The 13,508-nt window shown below is 48.3% G+C and overlaps 1 protein-coding gene across 3 annotated transcripts in view; it reads right to left on the bottom strand.

Annotated features, from left to right (window-relative positions):
* The window catches only part of SLC13A4 (solute carrier family 13 member 4), a 46,692-nt gene extending 34,181 nt beyond the window's left edge, over positions 1 to 12,511 (bottom strand). The window contains exons 1-3 of one of the 3 annotated variants that reach the window (XM_053609338.1): positions 12,337 to 12,511; positions 11,760 to 11,971; positions 6,889 to 7,017 (exon numbers count right to left, since the gene is read on the bottom strand). In XM_053609338.1, the coding sequence (XP_053465313.1) occupies positions 6,889 to 7,017; positions 11,760 to 11,858 (228 nt within the window). In that variant the 5' untranslated portion in view covers positions 11,859 to 11,971; positions 12,337 to 12,511. Of the gene's footprint in view, positions 1 to 6,888; positions 7,018 to 11,759 lie in introns of all 3 variants that reach the window. The other 2 variants (XR_008383680.1, XM_053609339.1) reach the window with 2 other exon arrangements.
* Between the last annotated feature and the right edge of the window lie 997 nt (positions 12,512 to 13,508).

Consider the following 13,508-nt stretch of genomic DNA (forward strand, 5'->3'; position numbering starts at 1 on the left):
TCCTGACCCTTTCAGCATTGCCATTCTTCTGGTTTGAGGTGGTGGCAGAGGAGATCCTCCCCCCTGCTCTGAGCCAAAGACTGGCAGGATGTGTCTGTGCTCTCTCGACACCGGCATTTGGTGGCATTGGGTGGCTGGTCCCTTCAGAGATGCAGCCAGTCGTGCCCTGCTGCTGGCTGCACAGACCAGCTTTCTGCCAACCAGCTGGGCATGGGTCTCTTCCTCTAGCGGGAGTGACACAGGCCCTTGGGAGACTAGTGACAGTCTCTGGCAATGGACCAATTTTGAGGCTCTTATGTCCACAGAACAATTTTGCAGTGAAATCCTGTAGACCCGCAGGTGTGGGCCCCGGGGCTGGCTCCCCACAGCACTGAGCTAAGCCCACACTACCCCATCCTACTTAGCACAAGCAGGGCCCCAAGCCAGTGGTGTCTGCCTCCGCCCTTTCTCTGGGCATCAATGCCGCTTCTGCAGGGTAGGTCCCCTGCCTGGGCTCAGACACCCTTCTCAACACCCAATTCCTGGGGACAAGAGTTTTTCAAACCACACCTTCTGCCTCAGAAAACTGTAAGGGCCATGGTGGGAAGAGAGGCATCTGAAGGGAAGGGCCCGAGTACCAGAGGTCTGGCCCCATACCCAAACTGAGCAGGGAGTGCCCTTCCATCTGCTTTCTATATTGAGTCTTTTAAGATTTGGTTTAAGGAGAAGGGTTTTATTGCTTTAAAAAATGTCTTTGCAAACCCTACCCTGGGAAGTTGAAAGCAGACGTGGCCCAGTTCCTGCCTGGCTGGAGACTGATTCATCCCCTTGCCCCACACCCTGATTTCTTCTTTGGGACTGTCTGAACTGCCCAGATGAGGGGGGAACCTGGGTTCTGAGCCAGGGGCGGGGGCTCAGGTCAGATGATGCCTCTCCCCTCTGAGATACGAGCTTGGTTTCAGGAGGCTGCCAAGCCTGTAGGTTCCTCCTGGGGCTGGCTGTGGAGCTCAGCCAGGGCTGTGCCTGGGTGGCAGAGGGGGATGGGCAGCCTGGGACAGGCAGGTGGCCTGCCCAAGGCTCAGCCCACATCCCCACAGGCCTGTGTGCAGGAGGGGGGTCAGCCTCCTGGTGAGCAGAGGCCGGAAAGACAGAGCAGAAAACAGCACACAAAATGTCCCTAGTTTGAAACAAATGGAGGAAGACAGGGTTGAGGTGGGGGTGGGGGGGGGCAGGACCCCAGCAAGTCAGAAAGATCAGGAGCCAGCTGGGAGGCAGATGCATGACATTAGTCACTTAGGTCACTCAGCTGCAGAGCCCAGTGTGTTATCCCAGCAGGAGCTGCCTTTACTCTCCTCTTACCCTGGTGGGAGCTAGAACCTGCATGAAATTGGACTGGAGGCTGCAGGGCAGGCCACCGAGACGGCTGGTGGGGGCTGAGTGTGTACGTGCATGTGATGGCGTGGAGGCCGCACATGTGATCACCACCAGAAGTCGCTCCTGACCCTGGCAGCACCCTTGCTCATTCCCAATCCCCAGCACTCAAACCACTGCTCCTAAGAGCCCCCAGGAACCCCCCTCTATGTCATGCTGGACAATACATCTCAGCTAACTGGACTGACACAGGTATAGTGCCCAGGCTATAAACATCAGGAGCAATGCATTAGAAGGGGCTTGGGGGACTTGAGAGGCAGATATAATGACAGTAGCAAGTGTCACAATGTAGTCAAAATAACAACTCAAACATAGACACACACCTAACACACAGCCGAGCTCTGTGAGCCATCAGAGGGAAGTAACTGCGCACAAGATCCTGGAGTCCTAACACCAGAGGAACTTTAGGGTCCAACCCATCTCCCAAGGCACGAAGTCCACCTTCAGCATCCCTGGTGTGGCCCTCAAACTTCCAGGGGCAGAAATGCCAGAACCCTGTGTGGCAATCTATCTCAGTTTCCCCTAACCCGCAGTGGGGAGCTCCGTATGGGCTGTGATTCTTTGGTTCTGGTGTGGCCCTTTGGGCCTGGTATGTCGAGTGAGAAATCATCTCCCCCTTACATCTTCTCTCCATTCCTCGTGTGACTCAGGTTTCCAAGTTTTGACATCCTGATGGCCATGTACCTCTGGATGAGCTCTTTATCCAGAATTAGATGCTCTGGACACATTGTTTATTAATTCAACAGAAGATTGTGGCCAGGGGTTAAGAGTTGCCCAGGGGTTAAAAGCTCAAGTTCTAGAATTACACAATCCTAGATTCAAGTCCTGGCTCCACTACTTCGTCCTGTGTTACCTGGGGTAAGTTACTTAACCTCTCTGAACTTCAGTTTCCTCCTCTGTAAAATGAAGATAAAAATGACAGCTGCTTCACAGAGGATTAAATGATACAATGCATGGAAATGACTCCCCTGGTGCCTGGCATATGGTAAACGCTAGGAATTTTGGCAGCCATGTTGGACTGATAGATGACTCAGTCTGAGCCTACATGTAGCTAAAAGCCAAGGGTGTTTTTTACATGAGCTACTCTCCTTTATCCTTATTAAACTTCCTGTTGTCAATTTCAGTCCCTTGCCTCATCCTGTTCCTGTTGGTTCTGTCCCCACACATTAGCCAGCTCACCTGCAGTCTGTTAAGGTGCCTTTTACGTTTTCATCTGAGATCTCGCTGTAGTCTGACGCCAACATGTTTCTCAAGATGCTTTATGTTCAGCTGTTCAACCAGCACTCACGTTACTCAACTGTGCTGATGGTCTAGTTCACGCTGGCTGCTCTGAGAGAGGAATGTTTTTCCCCCTGGAAATTTTGAAGGCTCCAAGGAAGACGTTAATTTATATTCAATAACTTCTGTTTAAGGGCCAGGGAAATTATAAAACCTTTGAAAAACACCAAAACCTAAAAAGTGGTCAAAAGTAAGCTTGTGTACCTGACAGTATAAATTTCATTCATCTATAATATTCTCTCATGGGGAGTTGTGTAACTCGTCCACAATGCCAGAAAATGAGGCCCAACCACGTAGGGTATTCTGTACTGTTCCAGGTGGTTTACTTGTTCTTTCCACTAAAGTAGAAACTTTTCAAGGTCAGAAGCCCTGTGACCTTCATATCTCTTCTCAGCACCTGAGCTCTGGCAGGCAGTCTGACCTTGGCACACAACTCTTAATAGCTGCGGGCTGACAAATCATTGCCATAAATACTGTTTATAAGTATGCGTGATGGTTAATTTTATGTGCTAACTTGAGTGTCCAGATTAAACACTGCTTCTGTGTGTCTGTGAGGGTGTTTCTGGAAGAGGCGAGCATTGCCATCGGTGGGCTGAGGCAGGCGGCCCTCCCTAGTGTGGACAGACAACCTCCAGTCCTGAATGGAACAGAAGGTGGGGGAAGTAGTAGTGTGCGCCCTTTTCTAGCTCATCTTCTCTTGCCCGTGGGCTGGGATTTACACCATCACCTCCCTAGGCTCTTAGGCCTTCGGACTCAGTCTGAATTATACTCCCAGCTCTCCTGGGTCTCCAGCCTGCAGATGGCAGATCATGGGAGGTCTCAGCCTCCTTCATCAAGCAAGCCAGTTCCTTATAACAAACCTCTCTCTATCTCTTCTGTCTCCAACTCTAGCTCTATCATCCGTTGGTTGGTTCTGCCCCCACACATTAGCCAGCTCACCTGCAGTCTGTTAACGTGCCTTTTACGTTTTCATCTGAGATCTCGCTGCAGTCTGATGCCAACATGTTTCTCAAGATGCTTTATGTTCAGCTGTTCAACCAGCGCTCACATTACTCAACTGTGCTGATGGTCTAGTTCACGCTGGCTGCTCTATCTAGCTCTATCGTCTCTAGCTCCTCTCCACACACACACACGCATGCACAAACACACACATCCTTCATATGGAGATGGCACTGTGGACCTACCATCAAGAGACACTGCAAGCAAGACCTATGAATGGAGGGCGGATGCAAGGATGGCCCTGGATGGAGCATGTGGACCTCGGTGGAGAGAGCACATGTCTACAAAAATTTATGTCTGGGGTGTCTGATGCACCACTGAAAAGATAAAGACATCAAATAGGCTCAAAAGGAAGGGCTCAACACTCTCAGCTGAGGTCTTTGGGAAGGCTTCGCTGAAGAGGGTAATTGAATAGGATTTTAACAGTTGAAGGAAGTAGAGAGAACTTCCAAGGTGGAAGAATGGCCGGTGTCGTGGTAAGGGGATGGCAAGCACAGGATGAACTTAGGGCATGACAAGGAGATGACGTGGAGCTCCCAAAGAGCACTGGCCTTGCTTTTCCCTATGAGCCGTGGTACCTGCTGGTGTAAGGGGTGCAGCTGGTGGCTGTGGAATAGGTATTTTCTCTGCAAAGTTGACTGGCTCACAAGGGCTAACCCATATCTGCTACGTTATTGGCGTTTCTCTCTAATCTGAGCTAAGAAGGTCAGCTAAACAGTCTATATTTGGACTAAGCTGCTCCCTGCAGCCCAACTGCTAAATATCGCCACTAGCCAAAACTACTTCTTCAGACAGATGGATTAGGATTTTTCCCCTCACATGATAAAACACGCCCTCCACCTCCTCCAGCCCCAGCAATAGCAAGACAAGTCCTTTGCTAGACAGTTTCCCCCCACCCCGACTAAGTCACACTACCCTTGCAAACTATGGCCTCAATGGGCCTCCTTACAGGGGTGGCCCTTGGGTAGCTATTGCTTGGCAACATCTGGCCTGTGCAGAGAGGCTGATGGCCAAGCAGGGGATTCCTGCCACAGGTAGCCGCAGATAACGACAGACATTGTCTGTTTCAAGGCTAAGGCATGCTCTTGGCTTTTGGGCTGCCTGTAGTGAAACACAAAGATTCAGTTTCTTAATTAATAGTTGTCTCACTTTAAAACGTTACTTAGGATTCAATTCTTTCTAAACTTTTTTCTTTTTTTCTACTATCTACTTTCACTACCATCCCTACTGTTTGTGGTTCCACAATCTTATTTTTATTTGTTTGTTTGTTTTGAGGCAGGGTCTTCCTCTGACTCTTGGGCTAGAGTACAGTGATGTCATCATAGCTCACGGGAACCTAAATTCCTGGGCTAAAGCCATCCTCCTGCCTCCACCTCCCAAGTAGCTGGAAATATAGGCATGTGCCACTGTGCCTGGTTAATTTAAAAATTTTTTTTTAGAACATGGTCTCACTATGTGCCCAGGCTGGTCTTGAACTCCTAGCCCCAAAGAATCCTTCCAGCTTGGTCTCTCAAAGTCCTGGGATTACAAGCATGAGGCACACTTCACAATTATAAAGAGAAACCTGAGGAACAATTGTGTGTATTCCTTTTAAGAAAAGTCATGTTTAAGTTTAATTTTTCTTTTAGGCCAGCAAAAAACCCCTATGACCTATTGTTCTTTCATAAAAGAAGGGGGCAAATTGGAGCAACTGCCTGTGATTCTGGTCACAGATTAGCTTTTACAGAGGTAACCCAGAAAAAAAGCACCGCAGAGAGTTTTGGGGATTCTATCCTTTTTGGAGAGCCTGAGTCTATGACTCCTCAAAGCAACCACGACCACCGCAACAAGAGAGAGAAAGAAAGAGAGAGAGACCTAAGACTAAAAACAAACCCCTCCAAAACCTGGTCAGTTGAGTCCAGAGTAGAAAGACAAATTGCTCACTTGTAGTCAGGCACAGCTATTAGGGTTTAATCTATCTTTGGAGTTTCAAATGAGTTCTGTCATCCATTATTAGGGCACCCATAGGCCCAGCTTCATTCTCCCTTCCTCATGTCACAGAAGTGGAGAGGCCCACAGTTCTTAGTGAGAACCCCGCTATGAATAACTCCATGAAGCCACACACTACTTTACGGAGTGTCTTTCTTGTACGAGCATGAATTTGAAATCTACCTGGTATGGGTTTGAATCCTCCTCTGCTACTTTCTACTTTGTGATTGTGGGCACGTTTCATAACTCTCCTACTTTGTGATTGTGGGTAAGTTTTGTAACTCTCTGAGCCTCTGTTCTCATCTGTAGAATAGAAATATTAGCACCCACCTTGTAGAGAACTTGGCAGAGCCAGCGCTCTCAGGGGCATTGCGTACAAATGCGGTGCTTCTGGGATAGAGCCGGATCCTCAGCATTCAAACGTGAGCTCCCTTTGCTCTCCCTTCCGTGCCCTCCCCGCCCCTGCCTCTACCCTTCAGGCTTTTTATCAGAAACTAACCAGATGCCAGGTGCTAGAATGATACCGTCCAAATGGAAACTGGTGTTGATGAACGAGGCTCCTCATTCACCTCGCTCCCAGGTTATGACTGAGTTTTCCTTTCTTATTTGTGGCAGACTTAAATGTTGGCTCTGAAATTTCCCATTGCCAATTTCTGTTTGAGCTTTTGAGAAAGCCATTGGTAGTACACAAAGAGGACTCTGGGGACGGAAAGTCAAGGAAAGAATATGCAGGAAGCTTGAGACAGGGAGGAAGGAACAGAAATGAAAACATTGTCCGGTTCAGGGAAGCCTGGCGATTCTCCCTCTCAACAAACACTTATTGAGCACCTAATGTACATGGGCTCAGCTTTAAAATGAGATGCCCAAGAAATGGGAGGCCTAATTCCTGCCTTTGCATGCTTATGGTCTAAATGGACGGACAAAAGACTGAAAAAGAGCAACTGCAGCCTAGTTACAGGGGTTGATCATGTAGTTGCCGAAAGGTTTCAGACTGGCGGAGCAACAGGATGTGTTTAATGAAGGATTCCTGAAAGAGGCAAGTTTTGAGTCAGTTGGCAGGAGATGAGGTCATGGGTGGAAAGAGAGGAAAAGAAGTTTCCCCAAGGCCTAGCTCAGGGGTTGTTGACAGAGCCCCCTTCTCCTCAATGCTGTGAGCATCTCTTGACCTAGGCCCTCTTCCACTGCAGGGACCCAGGCCTGGGGGCTGAGCTGCAAAGGATCTAAGGATCTAACCTCGCTGGATCGGAGGACTCCGAAGAATGGGTAGAGGAAGGCGGGCACCAGGGCTGCAGCTCCGAGAGGCACTGCCTCGGACACCCAGTACACAGCAGTCACGATCAACACGTAAGCACACGCAGCCTCCTGCAAGGGGAGGAAAGAGGTGGTCAGTCACAGGGACAGTCACTGTCACTGAGCATACGAATGAGACTCAGGCCTGAGGCAGCAAGCACTCGGCTCTGACACAGGCACCGGGATACAGTCCCACTCTGGACTTGGCAGGTGAGTGTGGTGGGCACGTGGTGGGGCCCATGGTTTTGTGGGTGATAGTATGGCTGCTCCTGGGGGTGACTGCTGTCTGATGTAGTCTGCATTATGCAGCAAAGTCACCAGTCGACAGTTACAATTTCACAGCTCTGCTGGCTCCTGAAACTGCAGGGTGGGGATTGAAATTAATGGCAGTGTCCAGACCCAAGGTCATAAACTGTACAGGTGGAGTTCAACACTTTAACTTGGACTGCGACACAACAGACTGATGTCAAGTTGATCGGATTAAAGGTTCTTGGGTGGCTGATGTCAAGTTGATCGGATTAAAGGTTCTTGGGTGGCTGAGGTTAAGGGTCAATGTGTACGAATGGATCACATGTGAGCACTGAGGTCAGCCGTCCTGAGTTAAACACACATACATACACATATGATGACATGGGTGCATTTGGCATGTACCCGACATGAACAGAAAACAGATCGGTAAGAAGTGAAATTTACAAATAATGCAACAGGTGGCTTCCATACCATGTTCACATAGCCCCAGGATTCTGGGCTATGTCTCAGACTATCTTGGGAAGACCAACAAGGTCTGGAATCTAAAACCCCAACCCCAGAGTAGCTTGGCTTTTATTTGATCATATACTGACATTTTATGTAAGGGTTTATTTGGGAAAAAAAAAAAGAACTTATTGCTTTAAAAATAAATAAATAAAGTTAAATCCCCCTGCTTTAGACTATGTGCTGAAACAACTCAGTAGTAAACTTTAATCAGTTAAATTGTTAGGCAAGAGCTCGGTTACTGTTTTCCTCTTCAGTCTGTAGTATGAGGTTCTGTCACATTGTGATAATATCTCAGGAATGAACTCTTCCCCTGGGTGCCTCTTGGAAGAATTAGTAAGAAACAAAGGGCGCCGAGCATTGGGAAGAGAGGATGGAAGACGGCAGCAATCCTGAGAATGGGACTGTCACTGGATGAGGAAGGAACATGAACTCCTGGCTATGTCTAGCCCATGGCACTGTTGACATTTAGGCCCACATGGTTTCTTGTTGCAGGGGCTCTTATGGCCCATAAAATATTTAGCAGCATCCTTGGCCTCTACCCACTAAATGCCAGCATCCTCTCTTCAGTTGTGACAACCAGAAATGTCTCTAGACATTCCCAGATGTCCCTTGTTGAGGGACAAGAGGGGGCCAACATTATCCCTGGTTGAGAACTACTGCCCCAACTAGGGTCTGGTTCTTACTGCTCTAGGGCTCCATTCCACCTGCCTGATGCCACAGAAACTTCCTTCTACAAAGGGAACAAGAGAGCCATCTATCTAGAAGGGATACCTGGAAAATTACCAGTATTTTCCTAGTCCACTCACGTTGCTAGTTGTACGACCTAAGGGTTCACGGAGGAAATAAGTACACTACCTTATTAAAAGCCAGTCCTCCTTGACTTTGGCCTCTAGTAATGCAAGAGCTCTGAATGGCACTCATTAATGGTGTGGAGAAAGGTCACTGGCTTACGCTTGGCAGAGGTCACTGTCCAGAGGCCTTCATAATGGAAACCTCACTGAGCCCTGAGACTCAGAGGGCTCTTTACAGAAAATGCAAGTTGGCTGTGGGAGCCTCAGTTTTCACATACTTCTACACATCAGGGCTCGAGTCTGACCTGCCCTGAGGCTGGCTGCTGACCAAGGAACCTGACAAGTCTTGTTCTGTTTATCGCTCCTGGAGTTCAGAACAGGCGTCCTCAAACTCTTGCATAAAAGTTACAAAAGGTCGCTGTATCAGTGAGGGGCAGCGGGAGTGATTACCCAGCTTGGCGGGAAGGGACCTTGCTCCCTCCTGATGTTCACGGATTATGGGGTTGGGGGCTGAGAACCGGGAACTGGGCCCAGCGACTGTTGACTATCTCACACTGAGATTCCCTCTGGGGCCAAAAGCTCAGAGAGAAGATAGAACTTTTGGAATTGCTGATAAGACAACAGAATCAATAGTGGAAAAAATATGACTCCACCTGGAAAAGAATGCAGTTTAGAGAAATAACCTCTCTGCTGTAGGAAAAAAAAAAAACTACCTAAGAGTGTTCAGAGCCCCTTGTTCTCATCTCTTTTCTGGGAAAGAGATCAAATGGCAGGTCTTAGCTCTAGCTGATGAGAAAGAGGGCAGGATGTCTGCCCCTGGTGAGGAAGCCCTCATGTCCCCCCGAGAACCCTCAGTTTTTGTCCTGATCATTACAAGGCCACACATCAAAGGGAGTGTGGGGAGAGAAGGTGGTGAGAAAGGAAAAGAGGAAAGAAAGAGGGAGAAGATGAGAAAGGAAGTGGGGAGGAGAGATACAGATAGAAGACTTTCCCTTCACCAGGCATAATTTTGATTTGAGTTAGGAGAATCTGGGTAAACTTGAGCTAGACTTTTTGATTGTAAATATCAGTAGAAGCTGGAGTAGGTCACTGGAGGAAGTCACCAGGCTAATCTTAGTGTAGCAGTATTAAGAATAGGATAAAACTAAAAAAAAAAAAAAAAATAGGATAAAACTGCTGCCATTTTTATCTGGACGTTCCTTAGAACAGAATAAGGAATAAGAGACATCTTTAGATAGATCCCCACACGTTTCTCACTTAGTTCACCTATGAAATCTCCGTGACCTGCCTTCTCCCCCTTCTCAACCTTCTTAAACTCAGTAGGTAAGCTTATATTCAGACAACCAAAAATCTCTGCAAAGATTGCAGGAGTCTGGTGTTCATAGCATCTAGCCAATGGCTGGCAAGAGGCTCCATTAATGCCGGATAACTGACTTGGACTCCTCTGCTGGCTAACACGTCTCTCTAACCTCCTGGAGAGAATATTCTGGAACGCCCAAGCCTTTTACCAATGTCACTGGCCCCTTATCAGCAGGTGTGTGGGAGTTGGTGAGTATTCAGACAATCCCTTCAAGGGATAGCATGGGCAAAAATTTTTTTTTTTTTTTTGCTGCTGTTTAAAAATAAAGGAAAGCATCCAAAAGTGGTATTTCCCTAGGTAGGATGCTTCCTCCTTTGCTGCTAACTTGGGCTTGGAACTGCTCCTACTCCAGTTTCACTGGAAGGGACTTGACGTCTGTTAATTTTAGCTGGGGAGGGTGGGGGACAAATTTTATCCCACTGGGGACCCTAAAGAAGGGCTTAGTTATGGATCCCCCTCTTTTACCTTCTTTTTCCATGATATGATAGACTTCTGGTGTTAGAGAACTGGGCAAGAAAAAGGGGGAGGTCATTTTGACCCCTAAGATGTAGCTGTGTATAGCCAGGAGCCCTCCCCAGGTACTCAGTCAGGTCTCTCAGCTCTAGTCCAGAGCAAGCAAATCCACACAGGAATTTTAAGGAGTAAATAGCAGAATCTAAAAGAGTGACGCAAATGTGAAGGCTGAAGGAGAGACACAACGCATAGTGGGCAAACGACAATGATTCCTCTTGGCATCATTCCCTCAAACCGACCTGGCATTGAGAGAGAAAAAAAAAAAAAAAGCCATGAAAAGAAAAGAAAAAAAAATCAGGCCCATTTGGACAAAGCGGAAAATGGACCACCACATACAGCCCAGGAAAAAGGTCAGCAGCAATCACTGCCTGCTAATCCCAGCCCAGTTTTAATTAGCGTCTCCCTGGCACTCTGCGGTATTTATTTTATGAAAGATTTAAACCCGTTTGTTTCTAAGACAGAACCATCCTAATCCCCCCTATTTAACTTTTTGACTTAATCTTGGTTACCAAGTTACTCAAGGTGCTGAGTGGAAGCTCCTCTTCCCCTCCTCACAAACGCGATTAACCTGTCTTAGCTTATTTTTCCTAAAATCTCAAGGTCAGGGTCAGCTGGGGGGCAGGAGGGAAGCCACAGGCAGGAGGAGAACAGAGAAGGAAAGGAGGTGAGGTCCGAGAGGGGAGCTGAACACAGGCTGGGTCGCGAAGTAGGCCTCAGTCTACAGCACTGTATGGGGCTCTGATTGCTCTTTTATCAGGCTGTTTTATGTCTGCCTTTCAGGATCACAAACACAAAAGACACAAGTAATTCAAGGCCATGTGCATGGGACCCAGGCAACGTGCCAAGTCTGCTTTAAACGGAAAGATTCTTTCCCTAAACTTCACAGAGCACGTTAGGGATTAAGAGCTTCAGCTGTGGTTACCAGACCCCTTACCACCAGACCACAGACCCTGGGGTATCTCTGCGTTCCCTCCCCGTCCCAAACTTCTCCTCCACATCATTCCTGGGAGGTCTTCCTGTGTCTCCAGTTGCTCTCAGATACAGTCGGTCACATGGTGACTCCTGACAAATACAGGTGCACGGGCCTGTCCCTAGGGGCCCTTCCACCTGCCCCTGCTCCCTGCTGGCCCAGCTGTCCTGGTGGCCCCCACCCTTGCTCTGTGCTGACTCCTGGCTGGGGGTGGGGGGCATGGAGTTGGGGATCTGGGGCCAGAATGGAGGGATGAAAATGACAGTTTTTAGGAAGCAGGTATGTTAGTTTCCTCCAGAAAAATACTTGCATTTGTTCGGACCCACCAAAGGCCATGTTTAGGGATGGCATGATCTCCCCCAACCACGTGCCCTCCCACCTGGTCCCGGCTGCAGGTGTGCTTGGGGGACAGGCCAGTACTCACGCTGCTGGGGTGCAGGACGGGCAGAGGCAGCAGCAGGAGCGGGACGCAGACGATCAGCAGCAGCTTGCGGGCTCGGAGCAGGCCGTGCAGCAGCCCCATGGTCCTGGCCTCCTCTGCTCCCCTAGGCCGCTCTTCCGCAGAACCCCCGTGCACGGCTCTCCGTCCAGAAAGACTTCTAAAACCTCTCTTGGCTTCCAAGAGTCCTCTTTTGTCTTGGGGGCAGAATGGGAGGGCAGTTATACCCCCGTGTCCACCAAAGGCTGGGCTCCTGGCCTCCCGCGTTAGGTGGGATTGATGAGCATAGTTTTATGACCAGCAAAAAGGAACTGGGAAAGGATCAGAAACGGGGGCATAGTGGGTTCCCTCTCTGCTTGATCAGTAATGGAGTAACTTCATGCCAGGTGTCAGCAAGATCCCTCTTAACCAATTAAAATGACACCTTTGCTGCCGCTGTTTGGCCTTGAAGAAATCATTTAAAGGCTTTAAAAAATTAAAAATACTGAGAGCCAATCGTGCTCGCCATCATTTTTCCTCCCTCTGATGGCCTGTTCTGGGGAGTCCCTGTTGCATCTCCTACCTGTGCCTGCTGTTGGTAAAAATCTAGTAGCCCTTTCCTTGAAACAAGCCTCTGAGTTGGGCAGAGGCACCTGCAGACTTCAGATGGGGCAGCTGTTTCTCCAAGGACCTGATACTTTACTTAAATAGGTTCAAATTTCTTTCCTTCAAATTAGTTTCCTACTTAATAATTTGCCTTGAGCCTGGGCCTCCAGAGAAGGAGAGAAAAAAAAAAAAGAAAAAAATCCCCAAGACATTCCTTGTTGCCACAGGACAAAAACTTGCTGGAGGCCCACCTTTAGTTATCATCCACCAATGGGAAGCTGGGACAGAGGCAGGCACTTGGCCACTCCTCAAAGCCAATCAGCAAGTTGAAGAGCCAGTATCTCTTCCAAAGGCAATTCTGGATTGGTCACAGCAGGGGCCTGCTGATTTTGCAGAACCTAGCAGCTTGCAAAGCTTACTTTTCAGTTTCTCAAACCTCCTAGGGGCTGGAGTGATGACCATCATTGTAAACACAATCTCAGTTCCCCACGTCCTGTTTTATTGTTTCTGTGCATAAGACACAGATTGTCCACTGAGAGGGCCACTTGCTGACCTAGTCCTCAGGAGGATGGACATCTAGTGTTAGGGAGAAAATGCAATATTAATTTGAAAGAAATTTTCCCCGGAGGGTACAAAATTAAGCCTTTCAAGTTTCCTGGCTAACCAAGGAATGCAAAGGGTCTAAGACAGCAGAGGGTGTAAGCCTATAAGAAAGACCCCAGACCTTTAGGAAGAATGAGATGGTAGCGTCCTCTCTGGCAAAGTCTAGATGTCAGTTTCATTTCAGAGGCCCTTATGGATGTCAGCTGTCTTTCTGGCTGGAGTAGGTGTTCGAATGCTCCTCTCTGAGCTTCTTTATCAAAAAGGAAGCAGACAGCCTCCTTTGGCTGGTAGATTGGAGGAGGTGGGCGTCAGGGAAGAAGTCGACATGTTCAGGGATGAGGTCTTAGCAACAGTTGGATTCTAGAATTTCTCCTGCTTACAGATGGGGATAAGCTCTTTTCTCAGAAAGAACATGTGGATTTGGAACAAGAAAGGAAAAGAAAAGCCAAGCATTCTATTAATATGAGTGATGGTCCTTAGAAACATTACTCTGGGAGGTGCTGAGCAGAGTCAAGGGCTTATAAAACCCACATTCTCTTGAATTCA

Source organism: Nycticebus coucang, chromosome 11 (genome assembly GCF_027406575.1).
Source record: "Nycticebus coucang isolate mNycCou1 chromosome 11, mNycCou1.pri, whole genome shotgun sequence".
NCBI lineage: Eukaryota > Metazoa > Chordata > Mammalia > Primates > Lorisidae > Nycticebus > Nycticebus coucang.